Here is a 25,382-nt window from a genome sequence, read left to right as displayed (position 1 = left end):
AAACTTCACCATCTCTGTTTCGAGAGCTTTGAAGCTGCACACGTGCGGCTTCATGTAACTCATCTGCTATTCATTTTTCAATCAAAGCAATACAAGCAATATGTGCTCATTCAGCACTTTCATGACTTTAATTAGGCAGCTAAATGAATAAGCATATCGCCACATGAATCCAGCAACAACACTTTCCATAATTAAGCCAAGGACGTAGTTTCTCATGCATAATGCAGAAATTCCTGCAGACATTAAAGCTAAATGAGAGATTTTAGCTGTTGTTTTTTTCCAGATGGATCGCCTTCAGTGTTCCGGGCTTCATAGTGTTTTCAGACTTCCATAGATGAAAAAAACGTTGTTTTGTTAGAAAGTTGCCTTTGTGAAGTCTGCATATACCGTGTCTTACGAGTTTAGATTGATGTTTTTGGCTCCTTTTATTTCTCACTCTTTACCCGAACTGCAAGAGTGCATTCCCTCTATTGATTGAAAACAAAATAACTGATGAAAAGAAATGTGGTGAAAATAGCCCGTGCTCTCAGCGAACTTTTACATCAGTGGGTTGCACTATGTAAGGAGAACTGGGACACAGAGATGGAAAGTGCTGACTTGTGCCTATGGTGAACCAATCCCATTACCAGTGACTCATATAGTATGATATATTGAAACCATTAGCTGCACATAGCTAAGTTTTAATTTGCTTCGAGTCTGATAAAGGAGCTCACCAATGACAAAGGAAGCTTTATTGAACTGGATATATGACAAAGTGCCACGCATCATCAGTTGTAAAGCCAATGCTACCCATGAGCTTGGTTGGGCCACACTGCTTCAGACAATAGAAATGCTTACAATTTGATTCCTATCACACAAATCACTTTACTCCTTTTAGTGAAATTGGCCGGTGCCTTTGAAGTTCACAGGACATAAATCATTCTGCCACAAAACTGGCTGGGGACTTTTCATTATAGAATAGTGAGCAAAAGCCTCAGGGTTACAGTAGTAATCAACCCTCCAAGCCAGTTGTGCTTCACTGTTGCTGTTTTCAGTGGGACGGCACCTTGAACTCACCACAATTTGACTCAGTTGACCACTTTTTACACAGTCTCAGATCTCAGACAGTTGACATGTGGACATAGACGTCAGTTATTTTAATTAATTGAGACACTATTTCCCCGAGCTTTGACATTCTGTTTGTATCTTGGCTGAACTATATAGAGATAATTGAAGTGTGGTTCAAAGGGTTGGAATTGGCATCTTTGGCCACTGTATGAGTTCATCATATTCGCTTCATTGTCATTTTCAAGTGATTATATTACATAAACTGCCATTCATTAATGTGCTTTCCTATCCGTGACTCGTAGGAAGTGAGTCACAGACATCCCCTCCTTGTTGGGTATCTTTTTTAGCTTTTTGTTATGAGATTTCTTAACTTTGAAGCGGAAGTGTGATTAATTTCTGAGATGTCGTCTCGCTTCCCTCCTCCCTTCTTTTTTTATAAACTTTAAAATGATTCCCCTCGGAGCAGAAATGTCAGAGGGCCTTTCCTTCTGTGCAGGAGCAAGGTTTCCTTTTAGAAAGACTGTATTATCGAAACACTTCCAAGTGATAAATTATTGTAATTAAAAGCATAGACTGCACTTTTCCCCAGTTTCCAACAAATGCCTCGGCCCTCTGATGGTGTGTCATTATGGCTGGCATGAGAGCATGCTCTCCTTCATAAAGAATCTTGGCAGCTGGTCCCCAGCGCTCCAGCGCAGTCACTCACACTCAGCCCATAACGGCAAAGGACAGCATTTTATTTGACATCCCTCTAAGGCTGAAAAATGGGCTTCTGAGACATGAAGACATTGACATTTTATATAGTGCCCAACAATTTTCCTATATTCAATCTGGGGAATTTGCTTGTTTCAACTTATTCTAACGACTCTCAGTGCACAAGCCAACATACTGTAGCAGATTTGCACTGATGGCAGAAACCTCTGGCCAAAGCATTATTAGGCCAGTAAAGATCTAGTTTGTTCTACTTTGCCATCTGTCTTGCATTAGTTTGTGCTAACCTACAGAGAATAATCAAGACCTTAGTCCATATCTGAGTTTAACCATTTGGCTGTTTACACAAATCTATTCCCAGTCTCCCTCGTCTCTTCCTTCACAAATTTACTTGGAACTACCTTTTTCACTGGCTGTCATTTCCCAAAACAAATGAATTCATATCTCAACAGAAAGATTTCAAATGCAAAACGGTGTTCTTTTGTTCACAAACATTTGGAATTTGTTGTCTCAATAATTTACCCAAGTGGCCTTGGTTTACAGAGAGGCTATGCAATGACCCTGTCTTTCTACCCAAGTCGATTTCACTGCCATTTTTCCCGCCAGCCATATGGAACTGGAGCCTGCTTTATTAAATAACAGCGATGACATATCGCTCTCCTGGATTCCAATCTTAGGGCCCATTTGTATTTGGACTCCCCAAATGGGAACAAATGGCTGATCCATATCCTCCTCCCTCATCTTCCCTGTGATTTATCTGATATAAAATGAGCCTTTCTCATCACAGAGTGGAGAGTGTGTTTTGAATTACTTTTCTCCTATCGACATGGATCTGCACAACACATGCAAAAGCAAAGAAGTAATCGGAGAGATGTCCATTGTTGGCAGCTCCGATATTTGGATGGGTGCTATAATTTGTGTTGGAACATTTGCAAATATTTGGAGCTGTGAAGGTGCCACAAGGCATTCATTACATCTCAGGAAAGGCAAACTGTCAGCTATTGCAATATAGCCAAAGGGCGCTAGATGTTTTACCTTTTGAAAATGACTCCTCTCCCTCGAGGCAGATCTGGAGATGCCAGCAGAATATTAATGTTGCACTTTCATTCACCTTTTCTGCAGTTTGCTAATTTGATATCAATTGGTATATTTCCATGGGTTTCATAATGGGTATTAGTTAATTTAGAAGCTTAGAGACTTGCTTTTTTGCAAATTGGAGTAAGCTGTGTTCCAGTGTGAAAAGCTTGCATGTTTGAAACTCATTTTCTCTGTTCCATAGTGTATTCTGATGATTAGACTGACAGTGAAATTGAAATTTTGCAGTGGGCAAGTGAAGCTGGGAACCTGGGACAAAGGATCCTTTAAATATTTTTGGGGGGGCATTTTCAGCTTTATTTGATAGTTCAAAGTAGAGAGAGAGTAACAGGAAAGATTGGGAGAGAGAGGGGGGTGACATGTGACAAAGGTCTTCGGCCCGAATTCCAACCCAGGACGTTGCATTTACATGGTACGCGCCTTAGACCACTGAGTCACCAGGACGCCCCCAGGCAAAGGATTCTTAACCTAGACTAATTAAGCAATGCCTTCCTCTTCAATATGAAATGCTTCAGGCAGAGTTTCAGAGTTTCTGTATGTCCACAAATTCCCATTCCAGTAAAGCACGAACGAAGCATTCTCCTGACCTGGTGGCTTGTGTCGTATTTATAAATGCAACGGATTGCACAATAATTTGCACCTCACTGTAGATGCCCTTGCATTACGTGAAGTTATTCTCCTTATGTTTGGAGTTTTAAAAAGGGCTCACCTCCAAATGCTGCTGTAGCAGATGTGCTGTTGCGTGGGTCATTAAGCAAGCACTAAATCAAAATAGCTGCATGACCCATCAATTGCCAATTTAAGTATTCTGCTGGGACATCAGGTGTGCCAACAGTGTTGGTGTAACTTTGGGAGAGCAGGTCAATTCGATCTCACACCAGTCATTTTACAGGAAACCTGCCAGCGAGGATAAAATCCACCATCAGCCGGACTGCCAAACTTTGCTCATCTTCATTCCGTCCCCTATTTCACTGTGTAATTTCAGTTAATTGCTCGCTGCCAAGGGAGTCTCAGTGTGTCCCTGTTTCAGTCAAAAACAACACAGGGCTTTGGGACTCGTACACTGGAATGAGGTGTTGAAGTGAACTTGCTGTCCCCAGCCTGACAGAACAAATATTGTACTTTAGAGTGCAAAATTGAAATGCAAAGTCTCCCAGAGCTACCTGGCTCTTACTGATTGGCTTAGATTTAGTTTGCCCAGAGGCTTTGCCCCCGTTATTAGCTTTATTGACCATATGTAGAGTTTCAATAAATGTCATTTATATCCATTTCCATAGGTGGATCAATTCTGTAACTTTCAATAATGAATTGACCTTCAGAGAGTCGGGGGTTTTGAAATCAAAATCGAAAGGTGTATTGATCAGTCAGCTTAACATGTCACCAATCAGTCTCCACTTTAATATCTTGTGAAAAAGAATGTTTTTTCACAACTATCAATTATTAATGTCAGCACTGTATGACCTTGTTTGGTTCTTATTATTCAAGGAGCAAAATGTAATTTTGATTAAATTCTATTAGTATTTTGAAAGCCAATTCACATGTCATTGATTACCTCTTTCCAGCTGTTAGATCACAGGAAGTTGAGATTTAAAATGTGCACCTGCAGTCAGATGTTTCCCTGCCAAGGAGTGAAGGCCACCAGCTATTTATGTGTTGCAGATGAAGGTACAGGATGAGTTGCCAGGTTAAGGTTAATGCACAGGTTAAGTTATCATTTATATGACTCCTAAGGGCAATTGCAGTATATTACTGTGTGATACTCTAGTGTAAATCTCTCCTACTGACGGAGGCAGAGGTGTTCTCATTTTAACTTTGATACCATCTGGTAGATTTGCAGGAGAGATTCATGACACCTTGGAACCATCAAGTTTAATACCTAGGGATGAGGAAAGCATCAATGTCAAAATATTACTTCTATAGCTCCCAGTGTTAAATACATCAGTTCGAAGGACATGTATGTGACATCATAGGAAAGATGCACTTATCTTTTTCATCATTAATATCTCGGCCAAAAACGTGTAGCTGTGAGATGGTCCACAGGATAATGTCAGCCAAGTTATAATGCATCCAAGGACTCATGTATGAGCAAGTGTCGGGACGTTCTTAGGTCTATTGAAGTCCTTGAAGATGACTTCACTGATAACGTGCACAGAGTTATGATAAAATTAAATTGGAGCCCAAGAATCAAAATTCCAGTTATATTGTTTCTGCTGAGATATAGGGTCCTTCAAATACTTATTGCTCTGTTGTGACACTGGGATATTGCTTACTGCTCTCACAAGCTAGGAGCCTGAAAGTAACTCTTCCACTCATGATCATTTATAACCAATACTGCTATTGTCTGCCATAGTGATCATCCATACATGTTGTGACTAATGTTTACATATTTTGCCCTTAAATGGACAATTACAGACACAGTGTAGTCTTGTGATGAACATGATACCATGAGGTTGGTGGTTCGTGGTTCTCTGTTGCCTTGCCAAGACCCAGAACGGACTATATTAGGAGTGAGCTGAGGTCAAGATAAGATCAGTGTTGAGTTTGGCTCCGGGGTTAGTGTGTCAGCGACAGCAGGCTGTTGTGTGTCATGAGCAGTGAGAGCTAATTGGTGGGAAGCCTCAGGTTGGGTCAGTTCAACTGATGAAATGTGCATTGAGGTCAGTTAAATGGTCCAAATTAGGGATGCACTGATCAATCGGCCACCAATTATATTTAAACAACATTTAAACAACATTTAAACAGGTCATATGGGATCAACTGAGCACTGTTTCAACTGTCTGATCAAAACAAAACAAAAGCTGCCCAACATATGACATATGATGAAAATAAATAAAATAGGAAACGTATGTAAAAACATGTGTCCAGTATGATTAGAAACAGTTTAATGTATTGAACAGAAAGCATAGCCTATGCTGCCTTAATGAAAAACTTTTTCATGTGCCACTGGTGAAGAGAGGTGAATAAGCACCTTAGTCATCAAGGCCACACTAACATGTAGTAACAATGTTTGGATAAAAACTCTGATTTAATTACACATGGTTAGGCCAGCAATGTCATGTAACCATAACAACAATTTGTTAAACACAGTGTCATATTGAAATTTTACTGTTTATGCTCGCTCTTCACATTTTCATGATGTCCTTTTGTCTGTGTAAAATGCTGAGTAAAAATCAATGGGATCAGCCTATCACGCTGTTAGAAAATACGTAATCGGACCTAAAAAGCCTGATCGGTTCTTTGGTGAAAATTTATAGCGTCTTCTGAGTGCCTGAAAGATACATTTGTAAGCCTAAGTGACCACATTTGCTAAATCTTGACTACAAAGTAACTGTAGCATCAAATATTTACAAACTTAAGTATGCTGTTTATGTTTATAGCTTTTTAATGGAATAGACTCTTGACAAGTGCAGTGGTCTGTTTATATTTTGTCAATCAAGTGTCAAGTCTTTGTCCGTTTGCAATCTTCCATAAATAGGCACATAATTGCCATTTAAGACAACAGACAGTCTTTTTAGAACTTTTGGCCATCAAGACGACTAATGATATCTAATCGTGTTTGAATCGAATCTCTGTCAGTCAGGTTATTCATAGCTCAGTTACCCTTTTTCCTTGGAATAAGGATGAGCCAGTTCTATTAATGAACTACCTGGTAGTGTAAAATGGAAAAAAAAAAATGTCAATGTCTCTTATTTCTAGTAGTGTAATAGTGCTTTCCCGCATCTTGAGAAGCGCAGCCATCATCTGTGTCATGGAAAAACTAAGGGGAGAGTGGTAGGTGGGTGCTTGTACAGTAATTTCTTCAAAAGTCTGCTCCAGCTTTTTCATTATTTAAACCTTGGGAAGTTAAACCCAGCGAGGTCACTGAGACTCAGTCAATTAGACTAAGTCAGGCCATTAACTGTAAAGCAGAACCACTGTCCAAGCGTGGTCCGAGATCTTCAGACCACCAGTAAAGCTCTAGGCTCACAACCGGGACGCAGCTGCCCGTAACACTATCATGCGGACTGTCAGAAGATAAGTTGTGCTCCCACTGAGCCGTGGCCTACTTTTGTGCGTCCCGCCTCCTTGGCGCCGTGGTGCTAAAACAAAGGAGAGGAGCTGAAGCTAAATTGCACAAGAGGGCTAAGACCTTGTCACACACAAGCAGTAGCTCTTGGGAAGAGACACTTGGGACCCAGTATCATAGACATTTAAGTCATACACTTATACTGTATTTCTTGAACTAATCCTGTTACGTTCTTTGGTTCGTTCATAGTCTGATAACATTGGGTGAAACGACTGGTAGTAATTAATGGGTGAGAGAGGGAGAGAGAGACAATGAGGAAGTAACATGCACAGTGTGATGCACGCTATCAGGTAGTCAAGTCCTTAGCATGCATAATAGCTGAGATAAGAATGTGCTTGAAGCCGGTTTCACAGACACAGATTAAACCTAGACTTAGGCTAATTTTCTTCCCCGCTGGAGATCGGTTTAAGTAATTAGTTTCATTTGTGTGTCAAACACAGTGGAGTACTTTTGCACTTAGTAAATTCAGCAGTCTTGCATGGTCCCCCAGGCCAGCTGTTACCTCTGTGCATTACCTACATCTTTATACAGAACAAAGGAGCTGCAAGCACAGCAGCAAAATTCATCAAACTGTATGTTTCAGCACAAAATTTGACTTAAGATTTATTGATTTTGAGCAGCCATCCACGGTTAACTAAAGAGCTTTTAGTTTGTACATGATATAGATTTATCAAATATTTATTCACCCGTCTTTTTCGCTTCATAGATCCAATTGATTTTGAAGGAATTAAGCAGTTGGGCCATGATTGATCTGTTCAGCCTCGTTTTATGAGTAATATAACATTCGTTTTTCAAAGTTTCAGTGTGTATTTTTGTGGCTTTGTCAATTCTTTGACAAAGCCAAGAAGATACTGGCTAGCAGAGCATTTTTATGGCTATAGCCTACAACACTAGTTCCCGTGTGTCCCAAGGTAATTATGTTGTGCCGAGGCATTTTTTTTTGCTTATAACCCACATGGGGCATTCAATCTCATTCCCTTGTATTGCCAGAGGGCAGCTTTGTTACTCAGACTGGCTATATGAATTACATTTCTGATGAGCTGTACATTCAACTACAAGTTGCCATTACAGCAGCAGCGGGTCAGTCTACAAGCTGTTAGGTACAAGGTTAGTGTTTTTCCTTTCAAAGAAGGCAAAAGTATGGCATGACTTTGTGTGTGCACGCAATGATTGAATCAGTAACGTAAAATGTTTAGACCCCTTTACAGTGTCCCCATGTTTGCTTGATGTTTGATACTTCAGGACAACAACACTGCTGGTTTAGTAAATCGGTGACAAGTGACGCAATACCAGCATGACACAATGATTAACTTTGACTGTGGTGAGTAAAGGGACTGGGATTCCTGCTAACTCACAGCACAAGCTGTCCTCTATGTTTTCACACATCCTGTCCATTTAGTCGATAAGGAAACAAAAAGGGCAAACATTAATCCAGACTGCATGCTCTTTTCCTGTCTGATTAAGGCCAGTGTCACTCATGCTCCACATTATTCCACTTTACAGAACATATTTTATTGCCTTTGTGTTTGTGCAGCTTATCACCAGCACTCATGCTTTTAATTATTTGAAGAGCAAATAGTACAGATGAAATGTTTACAAATAATGTCTTCATACCTGTGCTGGGCAGACATATCAGGATTGCAATTAAATTTTATTAAAACCATACATTTTTATCACTGCCTATGCATTGTGATAAATCTCAATGCCTCAGGGCCTCATCAGTTCTGATACTAATTTATATAGAAACAAACAAGTTTGTTGCTCAAATGGAAAGAAATAAGCCCCCAATCATTAATATTTACTTCAAAATCTAAATTTGAATAAGCATTGTGAAGAAATATTATCAGTAAAAGTCTATTTCAGCAAATAAATCTTATTTTACTTCAATGTTAATATTTGCATTGCATCCCAAACTCATTTATTGGTCAGGTGCTAAAGAATAAGCCTGTATTGTAGCCCCCCAAAATGTCCTTGAGCTCCCAGGTACAAAATATGCCTTTGCTGTACAGTAATGCCTCCAAATAAAGGCATCTTGCTGTCAAGACCAATATCTCTAGGCACCAGAAGCAGCATCTGTCTAGTTCAACCTCAGTGAAGACACTCAGTCTTCTCCTTTTCACCCAGGAAGCAAGGTGTGTGTCAGATGGGTAACAAGAATGGATGAGAGCCCCAAAATCTCAAAGTCATTGTCTCATTACAGAGGGCAATGTGAGCTGGCTTTAAATCCGTTATATAACAGCATGATTTAAAAGAATCACCAGTGTCAGTCATTGGCGAGACATTTGTTGTGCACCATGAAGTTGGTTATTGTGTAAAGTGAGCCAGATCTGAGCTTTCAACCATCTGCTCTGTGTCTGCGCTCTGTTTAAGCGAGCCCACTGTGAGGCCCAATGGCTGCGACCAAGGGAGATTTTGACTTTGTAACTTTTTATGCCTGTCCGGGGTCCACACCACCTAGCTGTAAAAACGCTTGGCAAGATCTTGAGGTGATAAAAAAAAAACTTCACCACAGGCCAACTTTGGTAGAGCTGGACACTGATAGATGGCTGTTTTTGCCAAGGTCTGGACTTTGAGACCGGCCCATCTATTTCTCCATACAATGTAGGCATTCTGGATAGATGCAGTGCTCTTGTAGACGCTGTTGTCCCCATAAAATTGTGTGGCTTCACTGTTTTATGTTGAAATGTTTACAAATCATGTGTTAATCCACAGAGAAAGTAGCAGAAGAGCAAAAGGAAAATTTAATTCTTTGTCTCTTAAAGGCAATTTACAACTTTTGGACTAAATCAAGGCTACTTTATTCCAGACAGCCATTAAGCACAAATGTGCCTGTGTGATGTGGCACACACATTTCATCTCCCAGCATTACCTTTTTAAAACTTTGAAAAAAAAATCAACATTGAAATACAGCATTTTTAAAAGAGCTATCAATTTATCGGTGTATTTATTTACATTTTATAAATTGTCTTTCTATTTTCATTCAGCTTGTTGTTTGAGGTAATCTATTGGCACAGCAGCAAACTAATAGTTGTATAACGATTTGAACAAATAATGAATTTACCTTGGAAAATGGAAATAGACGTTTTAAGATTACTTTTCCGGCTCTCTGCTTTGTTTGACAGTTTACAGTGAAGAGAGACAGGAGGAAAGAGAGAGGAATGACAAAGCTCCTCTGGCCAGACTTAAGCCCAGGATGTTGCAGTTAGACGGTGTGCACCTTAGCCAAATAAGCCACCAGGACAACCTGGAAATGGGCACTACAGGCATACTGTTATTAAACTTTCAGGTGATGTAACACAGTCTCCGTCAGCCATAGCCAAGGTCTCCAGCTCTTGGGCAACAGTGGCTGAGAAAAGCTGATTTTCTCTCTAAACATGCAACTTGACCGTCTCAAAAGAACTTGAAAAGACCTGGTTAATTTCTGTGTTGTTTTTGACGGGGAAATGACCATTTCTCCAGTGATTCATGTGATCAATTTTGTGTTTAGAAAATGTAAGCTCAGCAGTAAACCATCGCTGTCTTTTTGTAAACACTTCTGATTTGCGCACAAGCTAACACATCTAGTAGGAGCAAACGTTAACGCTAGCAGTGACTAATAGTTGCATGTTAACATTAGCATCTGGTGCTTTGCTAAATTAGCTTGTTGGCTAGTTAGCTAGCTAATGTGAAAAAACAGCTGTTTGTTTAGGTTAACTAAACTAACTGTTTTCAAGCTACAGCTCATAGTGTTTTGGAGTAGAGACTGGGGCTAAAGACAGGAGTTTACTGTGTCACAGTAACCTACATTTGGAAACAAATCTTACTTATCAGACCTTTAATTTTTACTTATAACACTGCTTTCAGGTATCTTTTTTTCTTGCCTGGTTATATGTCTAGCCAGTATTTGCACACAACCAGCTCTCCTTGATGATGCCAGATGGGGTTGCTAGGAGATGGGTGACGCAGCTTCAAAACCTCTGTTTGATGATGGATTTGTTCCCACCACATCCTTTATAGTCCGGGTTCAGCGAGGCTTCTCCCTCTACTTCATCCCATCTGCCGTCTTGACATTTGTGTGACTCGTCATAAACACGCCGTGAGCTCTACCTATGCTATTATTTCTACCTGGCATAGCAGCCTTGAGATTAATTAAGTGTTGGCGTGATTGACAAATGGGTTGCAGCACTCAAGAGCCTGTCTGAACGCCCACTCCTGCCATCAAACCTCACACTAAATTTTTCAGAACAGCCTGGAGCAGGAGGGGAAATGGGTTTGAGCGCTTTTAGGCGAGGCTCTAAACTTATTACTTAATGACTTTCACGTTCTTGAAGTGGCACCAAGTACAGCATTAGATAGTGTGTTGTGTTTTTATTAGTTGCTATAGCGGTCATGCATTCACTCCTTGAATAGAGCGCTGTAGTTCAGCAGTCATGCACCGTACTGCGTTAGTTAAAGTGGCAGGAGCAAAGTACACTTGAGCTTTCGTTAAGCGATATGCTTGGCTGTGTGTGAAAAGAGTTGACACATGATGAGATATTGAATTGCATCCTGACGTGAGGTCATAGGCGCCATATCATATTCAAAGTCTTTTACACTGATGACCTACAATGTAGTGGGACACATGATATTAATAAGTAATGCAGCCCAGTGAACCAGTTGCTCCTGAATTGGAGTGATGCCATATTGAGTTAACACTGAAGTTAGTATACACAAAGAGGCAGAGGTATATACTCGTCTCCCACTCATAGATTTCCATCCAAACCATGTAGACAGACTGGTAAATGTAGACAGACTAGTAAATGTAGACAGACTGGTAGTAAGTTGGCCAATAAGTACCTGCATAGCTGGTGTAGTGCATTTGTAAATTAGTTAACAGCAATTTGCAGATAATATATGTGACACACAGGCTTCAATACAATGATTAAAACTGCACTAGGCAAGATTTTTATGTAAAAATTTACACCCGTCCTATCAGCCTAAATCATGAAGTGGGGCTGCAACAGTGAAGAGCTTCCCATCCCCCTTAATTGAGACCCCGCAGATTCGTCCTATTTGCCCAAATTAAATTCTGGTGTCAGGTATATATACCTTTCCACCCACTGAAAGTGACGACACAAAACTAAAGAGAGAAATCCCAAACTGTCTCCTAAACAGCAGTGTGAAAGCTGGACTCACCAACACTAGACCTTTTGCCTCTCTTTGGTATCCCTTGACATAAAGCAATCCCAGACTGGTCAGCTGCGTGTGCTTGTGTACAGTTCAATAACATCACATTGAATGATTCCTGGGTTTTGAAGTCCACAAAATTCAAACAGTTATCTTTTGCTGCCATTTAGAGCTGCCAACGTGCAAAGTTGCCTAGTGAAGCTTAAACTCCAAATGATAATACTATTGCATGTGTTGTTGTCCTGAATAAACAGCTATACAAGCCTTAAGTCCATATCAACCTCAACACACCCTTCCCTCCCGCACTGCATCTTCATGTCCAGTCTACTAGAATGTACTGAAGCTTCTAGTTGCCTGGGTAACTGTAAGACTCAATGCTGTATTTCCTAGGTTACCCTCAGAATGGCCACAAGCGCGGGGTGAGAGCTCGACTCATGAGGCTCTTTCCATGCTCCACTGCCAAAAAGCCATCCGCCAGTAATCAAAGCAAGTGGCTCTCTTCCAAGGCGCTCTCTCTCTCTCTCTCTCTCTCTCTCTCTCTCCCTCTCTCGCTCTCGCTCTGGTGATTTTGTTGTTTTTAAGATGCTTTCTCTCCTTTCTGTGTCTCTTCTGTCATTTCTTTGTCTGGGGGCATACACTTAAATAAGGGGTTTAGCTGCACGTCATTGCTCAGGCCTGATTTAAGCCACAACTGCAAAACTAACATTCGTTTTAAAGATTCATGAAATGTACGTATTTATTTAGTCATGTCTTATGTATCTTCAAAATGAATCTTTTAGTTTTGCAGCTGTGGGAATAGAAAGGGTGTAGACACCAGGGGCCTCATTTGTCAACAGTCTGTGAATTTACACCTAGTCCTGACCATGCGTACGCAATTATTAATTCATGTTCTCTGCAACAATTAAACATACATGTACGATGGCCTTATAAAGGGATGGTTGTTTACTGTAAATAGTCCGCTTAGGGCATGTCCAAAACATATGGGATGTGTGGGGTTTATCATGGTTGATTGTGTACAGCTGTGCGTACGCACGTTTGATAAATAACAGTTTCCTTGGTCTTACACACACATATAGAACTTCTTCTACACACGCTTTGATAAATGAGGCTCCAGATGTTTGGTGAATGTGTTAAGTCCTTCATCTCGGATATCTGGCTCATGATGCAATACTACATGTAGATCAGAGCGTTTTCTGCAGTCCATCATCTTTCCCAAACCCTCAGCAGTTAACTAGACTGTAGCTTTACAGTAATGTAAGCAGTAAATCTGTGCTTATCTTAATTACTCAGGAATGGAGTATGTTCAGTCAAGGGGAAATGTTTTGATTCCTGAGAAGCATTGAAATGCCAGACCTAGGCCTGCTCAGTCTATCAAATTTGCATGTGCGTATATTTGCTGTTGAAATGTTTTTAATTTCATGTATTAAGGTAATGCCAACAGTTGTGCACAATTGAAAGAATATATTTGTATGTTGCAGAATAGTTTTGTCATCATGCTCATTTGGTGTAAAGTCAGATTGGATGTCTGAAGTTAAACAAGACAGATAAACAACAATCTACTGATTACAAAGGTCTAAACCTTTGACTTATGGAGTAAATCCTAATAAAGAGGGCAATGTATGAGGTCAAAGAGCCATTTCAACTCTGTATGATATATCAATTAACATCTCACACTCATACTCACACACACATTTCTAGCTCCAGTGCAGCAGGTTAATCGTGGGCTGATAGGAGATGTGGCCTTTTGGCTGCGGGCCACAATAAGACCCTGGGAGCTAATGAGGCATTTAGAGACTGTGTGGCACTTCAGGTGTATGAGAGGGCCAGTGCCAACAAGACAAGTCAAACGCTGGGCTCCGAGGACACTGCCGCCGCTGACAGCGCCCAGACAGCGGCTGCCATTGTTACAGGCCCATTAAAAAGTTTCACGGGGTTCAGTGGCCCCCATCTTGAAGAGGCTCTCTGCCAGACGGGCCGTGTTCTGGGGTCTCGATAACACTAATTACCTCTGCAGTCATATTTGGTGTAGAAAAGAGGTTGAGCGCTCACATTTTTGCTTGGTTTTGTGAAGTAACATTTGCAGATAAAAGGACCTGAGGAAAGGAGGAAAAAAGACTTCGCAATGGATCCGCTTGAATGGGTTTTTGTTTTGAAGGATACCTATAGAATCTGTGGCTATTTCGGGACAAAATGTGACAATTCCAGTAGAAAAGCGACATGAATGTGCTAAATTAAAGTGTCTGGAGAAGTATTTGCTTAGCTATCGCCTATGTTTGGAGGTTTATTTGGAGAGTATAGCGTGTAAAGGATATCTTAAACTCTAGCCTGGGTTACTGCTAATCTGCAGAAAGTGTTAACGGCATCTGTGCAAATCTGACGTTCCTCCTCCTCCTCTCCTCCAGACAGCGTCGAGGATGAGCTTGAACTATCTGCAGTCCGCCATCGCCCCGAGGGCCTGGAGCAACTAGAGGCCCAGACGCGTTTCTCTCGCAAGGAGCTACAGATCCTTTACCGCGGCTTCAAGAACGTAAGTGACCAGCCCGTCGCGCACCTCAGCACCTTACATAATGTACATCTCTGGTCTTTGATCTCTCTTAAAAAGAACATGTCTCTCATGGACATCAAAAAAGAACATCTCCCTTTGATTATATTTGATTTATTCTTTTTTACCACAGCCTGCGGTTTGCAGCGGTGTTGAAATCTTGTCTACTGTTCTACACTACTTGACACTCCTCAAATAGCTCCACTTCCATTTAGTTCTCTTGTCACTATTTGATTCCCCGCTCTGCTTGTGTAGTGATAAAATAATAATTGAGAGGATCCAGCGCTAGCCTCAGAGGAATGCAATTTTGCTGAATCATCTGCATATCGTGGTAAATGTTACCACATCAACTTACCATATAAAATTGAATTGTAGGTTACGTTTTAGTACATTCTTCACAGGATAATTGGGTCATACCTCAAACACATCCATGAAGATTACTGATGAGCAATCCAGGTCACACAAAGTTCTCGAGAGTGGCCCATATAAACGCGCCTCGCTTCACTGTCACCTCTGGTGTGAGGCGTAATGAGATGACCCAGAATTAACTCAACCCAAATTGTCTGGCGACGAAAGGGAGAAGCGTAGAGAGAGTGGCGGCTCTCGTCTTATGACACTGGAATACCCATGGGGCTTCAGTTTCCTGTTGAGCCCACAAAGGCCCCACAAAGCCTGGCCATTAGCCCTCTGTTGGCACTGGAGACAGAGTGTGTGAGGTAAGATGTGCTCTAATGAGGCCTTTAATTTGCCTGAATTCCACTATCCATGTGGGAGACAATATCATATAAGCTTCCCAATTCTTCCTCATTTCAGGTTTTGTATTTTTCTTTTATCTTCTGCTAAGGATAGATTTTGATTCCCGTTAATGCTCATCTGAAGTTCCCCCTCACTACTGTGTAGTGGGATGGATACTGATCGGGCAGCAGTCCAATTGGACAAAGAGCGTCACGGCCCTCAAATTACTGCTACTAAATGGCTTTTGTCCATCACTGAGTCTATACTGTAGCTCATTTTTTAACTGCCCGGGTCAAAAAGCTCATCTGTGTCTTACCCCAACCCGGTGGCACTGGCTGAATACAGGCAAGCTTTTTAAGGCCAGCCAGACAAATAGAGGCTGGCACGGTTCCCATTATGAGAAATTTGGCCCTTTGTCCTTGGTGTCTAGGGTTTGGAAGCAAATCAAATGGCTTCAGCGTTAGCGGCTGCGGGTGGCGGGATGAGGTCGTCTGTCTTCACAACAAACTTCACCGGTCGTCCACTTGTAACACGAGCGGTCGAAGTGGAGCTTTGTTTTAGATCGCAAAAGCCAAAACAAGACCTGTGGTCCTGGGTCTTACTGTCCAGCTCGAAGGGAAGCAGTAATTTGAACAGAGGTCACCCTCAAGTGTGGCACAAAATCTTAGCGGTATGACAGGATCCCATTATTTATTAAATCCCTTGACCTCACACTCCTGGAAATGACACTATATTGTTCTCACGTCTGACTAAATCTGCCGGGCTCTCACAGTTCACAGGCGAGGGCATCGCCTCGGGCACAAGATTAAGATCTCACAGTTTCCATTCCATCAGTGATGATGCCCCTGCTCAGAGGTTTATTTCCCCATACGGTTTATTTCGCCATCCCTCCATGAGTCTCGGAAAGGAATTTCATGCCTGGTTGGTTTTTGCATTTCTCAAATTGTATTTGTGATTTCATTATCATGGATGAGCTCATTTCAGAAGCATATAAAATGAATACAAATATTTTCTCACCTCTCACTCCCTTAAATAAGACTGGCAGTGAATAATGTGCAAAATGGAATAACATCCAAGGACAATTGGAAATATTACACCCTCATTTGTTATTGATCAACACAATAATCCCACTTAAAACAGGACATCTGGATGCTCATATTGCACTTGCTCTTTTACCATTCCTTCAGTTTTGTTTTGGGTTGCCATTCCATGCCAAAGACAGATGGGCTCTCTGTTTTGTATCAGGTTGAGTTTCATGGTGTCAAACCTAAAATGAATCAGACCATACACTTGTAATAGGAATATTTACTTGTTTATTTCTCGGCCAGTGCCACATACTTTTCCTTAGAAATTTTGAGATAAACTCAAAATTCCTTTTACTTGTAGATTATTTCGGTTTTGATATGAACTCTACTGTTTTTGGAGTTGTTTCTTTATCTTTTTTTCTATCCTACTTTAAGTATTTATCCTATATTCTATTTTCCATATCTGCTTTGTATAGCTGTTTTTCCACCTCATCTACCTTGAGCTGGACCATATGTGATTTAAAAAAAAGTAGCAGGGTGGTGAGAGAGTCTGTGCCGTAACAGAAAAGGACAAAAATTTGATCCTTGCAAAAGCCAGTGTGTCCATCAACATCCATGTGTCCTCTAGCTGAACCTTTACCTGCTCACTAATTGTCAGTTTGTTTCCCTCACAAGGTAATTTAAGCGTCTACCAACGCTCCACACAAGGAGAATGGGCCTATTCATCAAACACTATTCATTAACAACTATTCATTTTTCTAAATAAAAAAAAGTTTTTAGCTTGAAATTGCTCTTCTCAACTATGGAAATGGAAATGAACATGAACATGAGGTCTATTAGTTGAAAATGACGGCTTTTGATGAAAACACAGCTATATAAGAAACAGTTAGTGAATGAGGTTCTCAACCTCAGCTGGGTGAAATCAAAGTCTATCCTGATTGGTTCTTACAAGGATAGTTCAGTTTTTGGGGGATTTAGCTATTTTTCCTACTTAACCAGAGTCAGACGACCTTGAAGATGCCATTTTTTTAATGTCGTGGTTAGATAGATGGCTCCTGAAAGTTTTGAGTTTACAAAACTGCAGTCTCATGAGAAAAAAGCAGAAACAGAACGTAATGGTGCATTCAAGACAACTGGGAAACTTCCCAGTTGGAATTTCCTACTTCCCACCTCAGAGCGTTCAAGTGGTTGAGGTAGGAACCATGGAAGTATTATATTGGTGGGTTAGGGTTAGGTGAAGAGTGCCAAGTTGGAGGACCAGTCAAATGGATTTTTTCTTATTTGGAATTAGACATGAAAATGGAATCCATGAGTTCATCTCACTCTGGGAAAGTAGGAAAAATAGCCAAATTCCCCAAAAACCGAACTATCCCTTTAACACAGAGCTGCTTTGCTACCAAACATAGTGAGCAAATGACCATCATTATCAAGTGAGATGTACTGTAACTATTTTACTCAACTTGAAATTGAATTGCAAGGCGCTGCATGTGATGTGATAAGTAGGCAATTTTCACACATTGGCTTGATTCTCAATTGAAAACTCATCTCCTTTGCCTGTGTGGACATGAGGCTGAAAGGACAAGATATGATGGCAATTCCACCTTCAGTGTGAGTCTTGGTTCAACAGTCATTAATCTTCTTTGACCTTTCATTTTCCTTCAGATTTGTGGATGAATTACCAAGGTTAGAAACACAGCCAGTCTATATTACCATCCCACTTACTGTGTGTTCTATTAGTGTTGACAGCTGTAATTGCTCATCTGTATACACACACACACACACGCACGCAGACTCCCGGCAGAAGAGAGGTGAAATTAGATGTTTTAAATGTCTCTACCTCCCCACTTTAAGTACATAATTACGTGACACTGTTTTGCACTACTTCAACAAAAGGTTGGAGGCCTTTTGACAACCCATTCAATGCAGCATTGTTTAACACAAACAATCCTCTAATTAACCGAAGCTCAACCAAACACAAAGAAATACTGTCTGTGTCAAATGTAGATACAGCAACAGCAACCTTGTTTTCTTGTTTTTCTTTTTTAAGTGTGCATGTGTTTGATGTTGAAGGTCTTCTCCCAATCTTTGTAGAAACATACTCAAAGGCTTTTAGGGGGAAATTGAGAGGCTTCAATTTTGTGTTGCAGCTGCTGTGGTTCTGTTTGTTCACAATAACAACATCAAAATCATTGTCCAAAATCCTTCTAAATCAATCTATAATTGTCAATAACAACATCTAACATTTACAAATGGCTCTGCCTATTTGAATTGTAAGCAGTGTTTCCCACAGAATTCGAATGTATTTGTGGTGGTAGGTGGGTTGGCAACGGGCGGGGGGGGGGGTTGCCTTTATATTCTTGTATTCTCTTATGTTGTCAATATATAGGCTAATATCAAGAAAGGATCCCTGAAAAATTATCTAATGTACCCCATTTAAATAGTTCCATTTGTCAAACAATAACTAACCTGTATATATCTAACGTACTTTGTACTTAACAGTATATAAACAGTGCTACACTGTTCTGTTTGTTGCTTGCTTTTGTCTAAAAGGTGAAGAATAGAAATGAGACCCCTTTTAGAGAGAAATCTGCTTTTCTGCCCCTCTGCCCTGCTACATCTCTCTGTGCTGTCAGTTTCACCTGTATCTTAAATTACATCGTTAAATTACTAGCCTTTGACATTATTATCTACTCTGTCTTACTGCTCAGCAGCTCCTCTGGTCCAGACCGTCCCTGCTCCTCCTCAGGACGAGTCCTTTTCCTTCTTTGAAAATATTTTTCAATATTAATCTGGATGTGTGGGAAACCCTGGAGGGGTAGAGCGAGGGGAGATTGTCCACTAATTAATCGACCACGGATGGCGTCGCTCTCTCGGACGGATAAAAAAATAAAAATTAAAAATGCTAAAATGGGTTGCCAAATATACTTTGGCGGCTGTTAATATACCTGGGGGGCCCACCCAAGTAAAGTCTATGTGTGGGAAACACTGGTAAGATTTGCAATTGAAATGGTCAATATCCATGCCACAATGTCTATCATTAAGATGCTACTCAGCCTTCCTACAAAGCATATCATTTTTCCCGGTCTACATAATTTGGATCTGTACACTGGTCCAAGGTGAATCTCGCGACACACTCCACAGACTCTTACACTTCATCTCCATAGAATCAGGTCACAAACCGCCAAAGTAATAGGCTGAGACAGACTTGTGCTCATTCTGTTTCCCTAACTTCCCCAAACTTTAAGGCAAATTGAGACATTCTTGACCCCACCTCACTAGATATGAAACTGGGTTCGTGAGACAACAGCAGAAGAGCGTCAAGGGACCCATGCAGCCAACCCAGAAGCATCTTCTTAGCGTGAAACACAAGCAAGACAACAAGGTTCTACTGTTTTGTTTCAGCTCTGTGTTTTCCAAAGCGGCTAATCAAAATCAAACATGGCCACAATAACAAGGAACCCCGGGTGTCCCATGATGCCTACTGGCTCTCTCACACTGGGGAAAGTGTTCCTCTCTCGCTCGTGCCAGCCCCATCAGCTCAGAGAAAATGGAGCAAATCACTGGCTGTAAAGACTGGAGTGACCTGATAAAAACACAGCCAGGATAGATATAGATAACAAACTTCTGAAGACACCTAATTTCTGGATTTTTAAATATGATTTGTGTATCCGGTGAGCTTCACCATCGACTCTGCTGCAGCAGTCAGTCACCAGTTGGGTTTACATAGTTACCTTTATAATAATGTTTGAATATAATGTGACCTCTTCACCATATAACACTCCAAATCAGCAATCTCCCTGGCCTTTCAGTTCTTTAAAAAAACAAAGCATCTCAAATCAAACAAACATAAAAACATTGACGATGACAGATTGCTATTAACTGTACTTTATCATTTGACAAAGGTGTACATCAAAAATTTGAGGCTATCTTTATAACGAATAAGCACAGTAGGGTAAGCTGTCCAGAAATCCTAGCTTCATAACCTTATTGGTATTTCCTATAGCTATGCCTCACTATGCATACATTACTGTGCAATGTAAAGAGGTATTGGAGATGAGGAACATTAATGCTGCATATTGAAACTCACAACAAGCTATTCTTTCATTCTGAAATGACTCAGTTCATTTTGACAAGCTGCTGGATCTTTCTCTAAGACTTCATTCAGCCTTGATAAAGCGCCTGAGATGGATGTACCATACAATAGCTCTGTTGCTTCATCTAAAACAAAACCTGTTCCCCATGATCACCATTGATTGTAATTTTGTTTGCTCATGAGTCTTCCTATTTGTTCTTTTGTACTTTTATCTCTCTTCCTATACTATGAATTACATTGAGAGATGCATATCCTCAGAGTGGGCATCTGTTTTCCAGTAAGTGTTTTTACAAGTCACTTTTATCCCACAGACATTAAATTACACTCCTCAAAAGGATTGTCTCTTTCAACAAATCTTTGCATTTAGTTTTCGTTACTTTTTAACACAACACGTCAGTCTTGTTATCAGCAATACTGCCACATGCATTGTTAAAGCACACAAAAAAGGGTTTGTTTTTAACTAAATACACAGAAAATGACAGATCCTTTGTTAGAGTCTATTTGATTTAGAGATTTTGATTTTCTGGCTAGCTTGTTCGCGCACACACCCTGTTTCAGTGTATTATCATATTAATTGCCCAGTAGCAGTGCAGCATTTTAATGAACATTTAGTGCTCCCATATACAGTATTTTCCATATTTCAAATTGGTTAAAAACAGCCTTGCTGAGTGTTAATTCCTTTAAAACCCAGAGAAAGAAGTCCCTGTGCCTCCTGGTCTGGAGATCAGAAAAATGCCCTTTCCAAAATGCAATATCCTGCCAGGGTGCGAAGACATATCACCAGGCTGCACCGTGCAAGGTCATCCGCCAAGTCTTTGCTTTGGGTTTTTTCTTTTTAAATGAGACAAAAGCATGCTTCTTTGAAGTGTTATATAAACATATTCAGTCTCTTCCATTGAATGCAACCAGACAACCACAGGTGGGTGAGTGAGTGTGAATGGCTTTAGACAAGATATCTGTGGTGGCTTGGATTGCAGGTTTTCTTTTTTTTTCTTTTTGGAATATGATGAACAGGAATCTTCATCTGTTACACACCGTCTGAGAAATCCTACGAGCGACCGAGCGCTAACTAGAATAATAAACATCTTTTATTAAAATGTTGCCACTGTTAAACCAAATGAGCTGCTTCATCTTTATGGTATTATTCTTCCTAAATGAGTTAAAGAAGTAAAGGTTGGCTTGCTAATGTAAGGTGTGGAAGGCTGTTGAATCCTAATGACCTGTGCACTTCCATCTCTTTCTCAGGAATGCCCCAGTGGAGTCGTCAATGAGGAAACCTTTAAAGAAATCTACTCGCAGTTTTTCCCGCAAGGAGGTTCGTCGCCATGTTCTTATTCATGAGACGCACACTCCACTTTCATCTTGTGTTGCCTTCCACCGCTTCAACATAACGTGGCACTTTCAAGTCACACAAAACGCCTTTTATGTCGGATTAAGTGCCAGTAGCTTTAAATCATAGTTCATGTTCTATGTGTAGCTTTGGTGGATATCCAAAGTGTTATTTAAACCACAACACCGCATGGGCAACCTTGCACTTGTTAAGGGAGCTTCGTGGCAGCAGCATTTGGCCTCAAGCTAATTTGTTCTATGAATAATGGCTGTTATGAAATTCACACTTCCTCCAGCAGTGTCTTCATGTGCAGAGAGCAAGTGTGTAACTTCTCCTGTTAAAATGCTTGCAAGATCGCTTTTTTTGTTGAATATTTGAAACTAAATTCGAGGATTTGGTTTCTTGGACTGTCCATGGCGCATGGTGCATTCATATTTCAGGCTGCCCAAGGGTCCTGTAGTGTTGTCATTCCTGTAGGATTTTGGGACACAGACACCGATTTCTAAAGCCATCCGTAGACACTGTGTCTCAATCAAAATGAGCTGCACTGAATAGAGGCACTGTGTAAACTGACAAAACAGTTTAGGAACTAGCTTTGCATTGTAGATTGTTCTTTTGTTTTCCATTTGATCTGTGTTGACACTCTCACCGATCTGCAGTTTGCTTCTTATTTCTCCTGCGTGTTGGACTGACACAATTTTTCTTTCTTCCATTTTTACAAAAAAACACACTCAATCAGATGAATACTCAACACTTAAAAGTTGCATCAAAGAAAATGCAGAGAGAGAGAGAGGGAAGAGGAGAGAAAACGCTTCATATTTATACAGCCGAGAGTTATTCCCTTTTGGCTCTCATCATTATGTAAGGATTGCTATTCTACCCGAGGAACAAGAAAGACACACATGAAGGTGCTTTGATTTACCTGAGCAAAGATAGACCAGAGCAGATCTAAGAGCGTTCTACACTGGAAACAATGACAAAGCATTAAAAACTCTTACCGCCTTGTTATTCTGTTGCCGTGGAAAAACAGAAGCTACAACATTCCCCTTTGAACCAGTTTCTTTTTTTGCAACACTGATGGGTTTAAATGTTGGTGTAAATTGAGTCATTGTGTCAAGACAGGTACTGTTTGATTATGTGTGTGTGTGTGTTTGTGGCTTTCTTCCCAGATGCATCGACATATGCACATTTCCTGTTCAATGCCTTTGACACGGATCACAACGGGTCGGTGAGTTTTGAGGTAAGCTGAAGAGCTGTGATTGGGAACTGTTGGTCACATGGTTGTTGTCAGATCTGATATTTTTTTTCACAGCACTTTTAGTACTGTCAAATAGAGTTAGACCGAGATATTATTGGTCTGCCCATATATCAGGCCAATATTTACCTCTTATTGAATATTGGATATCAGCCCTCTAATGTCATCCAACTCCGATATGATGCATGTTCTACAGCATGACTACAGCAGCATAAAAACAGTCCTTCAGTGAAATGTAACTTTCTTGTTCTGCACATTCTGTTTTTTAATTTAGCTGTTCAATGATGTTTTTTGTAAATCCAGTCTTCATTTAAAATCAGTAATGTATCCCAGTTCCCCTACCACTGAACACTGCCCTAAAGAGTAGTTAACCCACCTGAAAGAATTTCATTAATATGGTTTTCAGTGGAGAGTTTTAGTGTCCCACGATGGTCTCAATGCTGTTTCAAAGGCTTTTCCGCTGAATCTTTATAAGTTTTTGGCATGAAAATTGTCAAATTTGAAGGCACAAAATATCAGCTATCGGCAACTTCTGACTAAAAGTGTCATTAGCAGCCTTCGAAACCCTATATCAGTTGAACCTTACTGTCAAATGGTTAAACAGTAAGTGGATCGCCTTTCAAAACTGCTAACTTGCTTGCAGAGAAGTACTTCCATGGTCATACTCTCGCCACAGCTACTGCTATATGGTCATGCGATCTATAGCAGCCCTTGTTTTATCAACTACATTTGGGTTTTCTGTGTAAGCCCCAGTGCTACAGTATAATGCTACGAGTAATAAAATGGCCCTTTATGTCTCAAGTATTAGTGCTTGTGTTTTGGGAATTTCAACAATTTCAAATGAAATGGGCCTGGCCAGCATTGGAAAAAGTACAAAAGTATATCAAACTTTATGTTTGCCAAGTTCAACACTTCATCCACCCCAAGGCATTAGATAACCTGCAACCCCACTAATTTTAATTTATCCCAAGCAAGTGTACTTGAGATTGCTATTAACATGTGGTTAATATTTATGAGAAGCATAATTTTGCTTATTAGGACAGAAAAGCTGTCATCTCTCCACACCAAGCTCTGTTGAAAAGCACTGCAATTCCCTGAGGACTGACTGAGTTTATGACTTCGCTAATCATTTGATTAATGAAGTATTTTTGATTTATAATGTCAGCACTCTTGCTGCTTCATCATCTGCCTCTACTTAACGCCTGACATAATATCCTTGCGGAAATGTGGATCTATATGAATCATATTAATCACTTCATACATATAACATACTTGTTGGATAAAGGTGTTTGTCATTCTGCTTGTTTATCTGATAATTAGTTGATCTGCTCAGTGAATCTTGTTTTCCACTGCAGGATTTCGTCATGGGCCTTTCTATCCTCCTGCGAGGCACTATCCAGGAGAAGCTCAACTGGGCTTTCAACCTGTATGATATCAATAAGGATGGATATATTACTAAAGAGGTATTGACCCTAAACTCTGAAAGTGTAGAATGTCATGAGATGATCACTGAAATACCTAAATATCTACCTTGACGGATACCATAAAGAAGTACTAGATTCATAGTAGCCTTTTTTTTTTTGTATCTCCTAGGAAATGCTAGACATCATGAAGGCCATCTATGACATGATGGGAAAATGCACGTACCCCATCCTCAAAGAGGAGACGCCTCGTCAGCACGTGGAAATATTCTTTCAGGCAAGTCGGCGGCTGCCAGCACTTATATCCCAATCTAAGTAAAACGGCTCAAATTACCTTGTTTCTTGTTTTTTTATACTACTTTTTCCTCCAATCTCCCTCTGTCTCCAACAGAAGATGGATAAGAATAAGGATGGAGTGGTAACCATAGATGAGTTTATTGACTGCTGCCAAAATGTGAGTTGGATATCTTATCAGTATGTGTATTTTCATGTGCATGCAAGCTGGGTTTCTCAATTCATCATTGAAAAAAAAATTTTTTTTTTGTGTCCACAGGATGAAAATATCATGAGATCAATGCACCTCTTTGAAAATGTAATTTAACTTGTTGGCTGACAATGGAAGCCTTGGAAAAGACCCTCATCCTTAGCTGGGCCTGATCCCTGACTTGGACTCATACAGTGTGCTATGCAGACTTAACGACTTTCCACCATTGATAGAATATTGTCCATCGCAGTGGGACACAAGTAGGAGCAGGCATTATGGTTTGAACACTCTGGAATTACTCGCCACTTGAATATTTTATCAAATAAGTTGTCATTTCACTTGAAGAAATGACTTTTCACTTGTTAGGTGGGAATTTTATTTTTTCATAAATGGTGGAGAGAGAGAAGGTTTTTGCTGCTGGGCGGCTTTATCC

At 40.4% G+C, this 25,382-nt stretch overlaps 1 protein-coding gene across 2 annotated transcripts in view; it reads left to right on the top strand.

Moving 5' to 3' along the window:
- kcnip4a (potassium voltage-gated channel interacting protein 4a) overlaps window positions 1-25,146 on the top strand; it is a 31,287-nt gene extending 6,141 nt beyond the window's left edge. Inside the window, exons 1-8 of one of the 2 annotated variants that reach the window (XM_071526764.1) lie at window positions 5,601-5,658; window positions 14,461-14,591; window positions 21,705-21,774; window positions 22,959-23,029; window positions 24,400-24,507; window positions 24,638-24,742; window positions 24,857-24,919; window positions 25,019-25,146. In XM_071526764.1, the coding sequence (XP_071382865.1) occupies window positions 5,601-5,658; window positions 14,461-14,591; window positions 21,705-21,774; window positions 22,959-23,029; window positions 24,400-24,507; window positions 24,638-24,742; window positions 24,857-24,919; window positions 25,019-25,066 (654 nt within the window). In that variant the 3' untranslated portion in view covers window positions 25,067-25,146. Of the gene's footprint in view, window positions 1-5,600; window positions 5,659-14,460; window positions 14,592-21,704; window positions 21,775-22,958; window positions 23,030-24,399; window positions 24,508-24,637; window positions 24,743-24,856; window positions 24,920-25,018 lie in introns of those variants that run through there. The other variant, XM_071526763.1, reaches the window with a different exon arrangement.
- Window positions 25,147-25,382: the final 236 nt, after the last annotated feature.

The sequence above is a fragment of the Centroberyx affinis genome, unplaced genomic scaffold (genome assembly GCF_046629955.1).
Source record: "Centroberyx affinis isolate AG114_WGS23_722 - 3 ecotype Tasmania unplaced genomic scaffold, CSIRO-AGI_Caff_v1 ptg001455l_1, whole genome shotgun sequence".
In the NCBI taxonomy this organism is placed as follows: domain Eukaryota; kingdom Metazoa; phylum Chordata; class Actinopteri; order Beryciformes; family Berycidae; genus Centroberyx; species Centroberyx affinis.
This window is presented reverse-complemented; position numbering and strand designations above follow the sequence as displayed.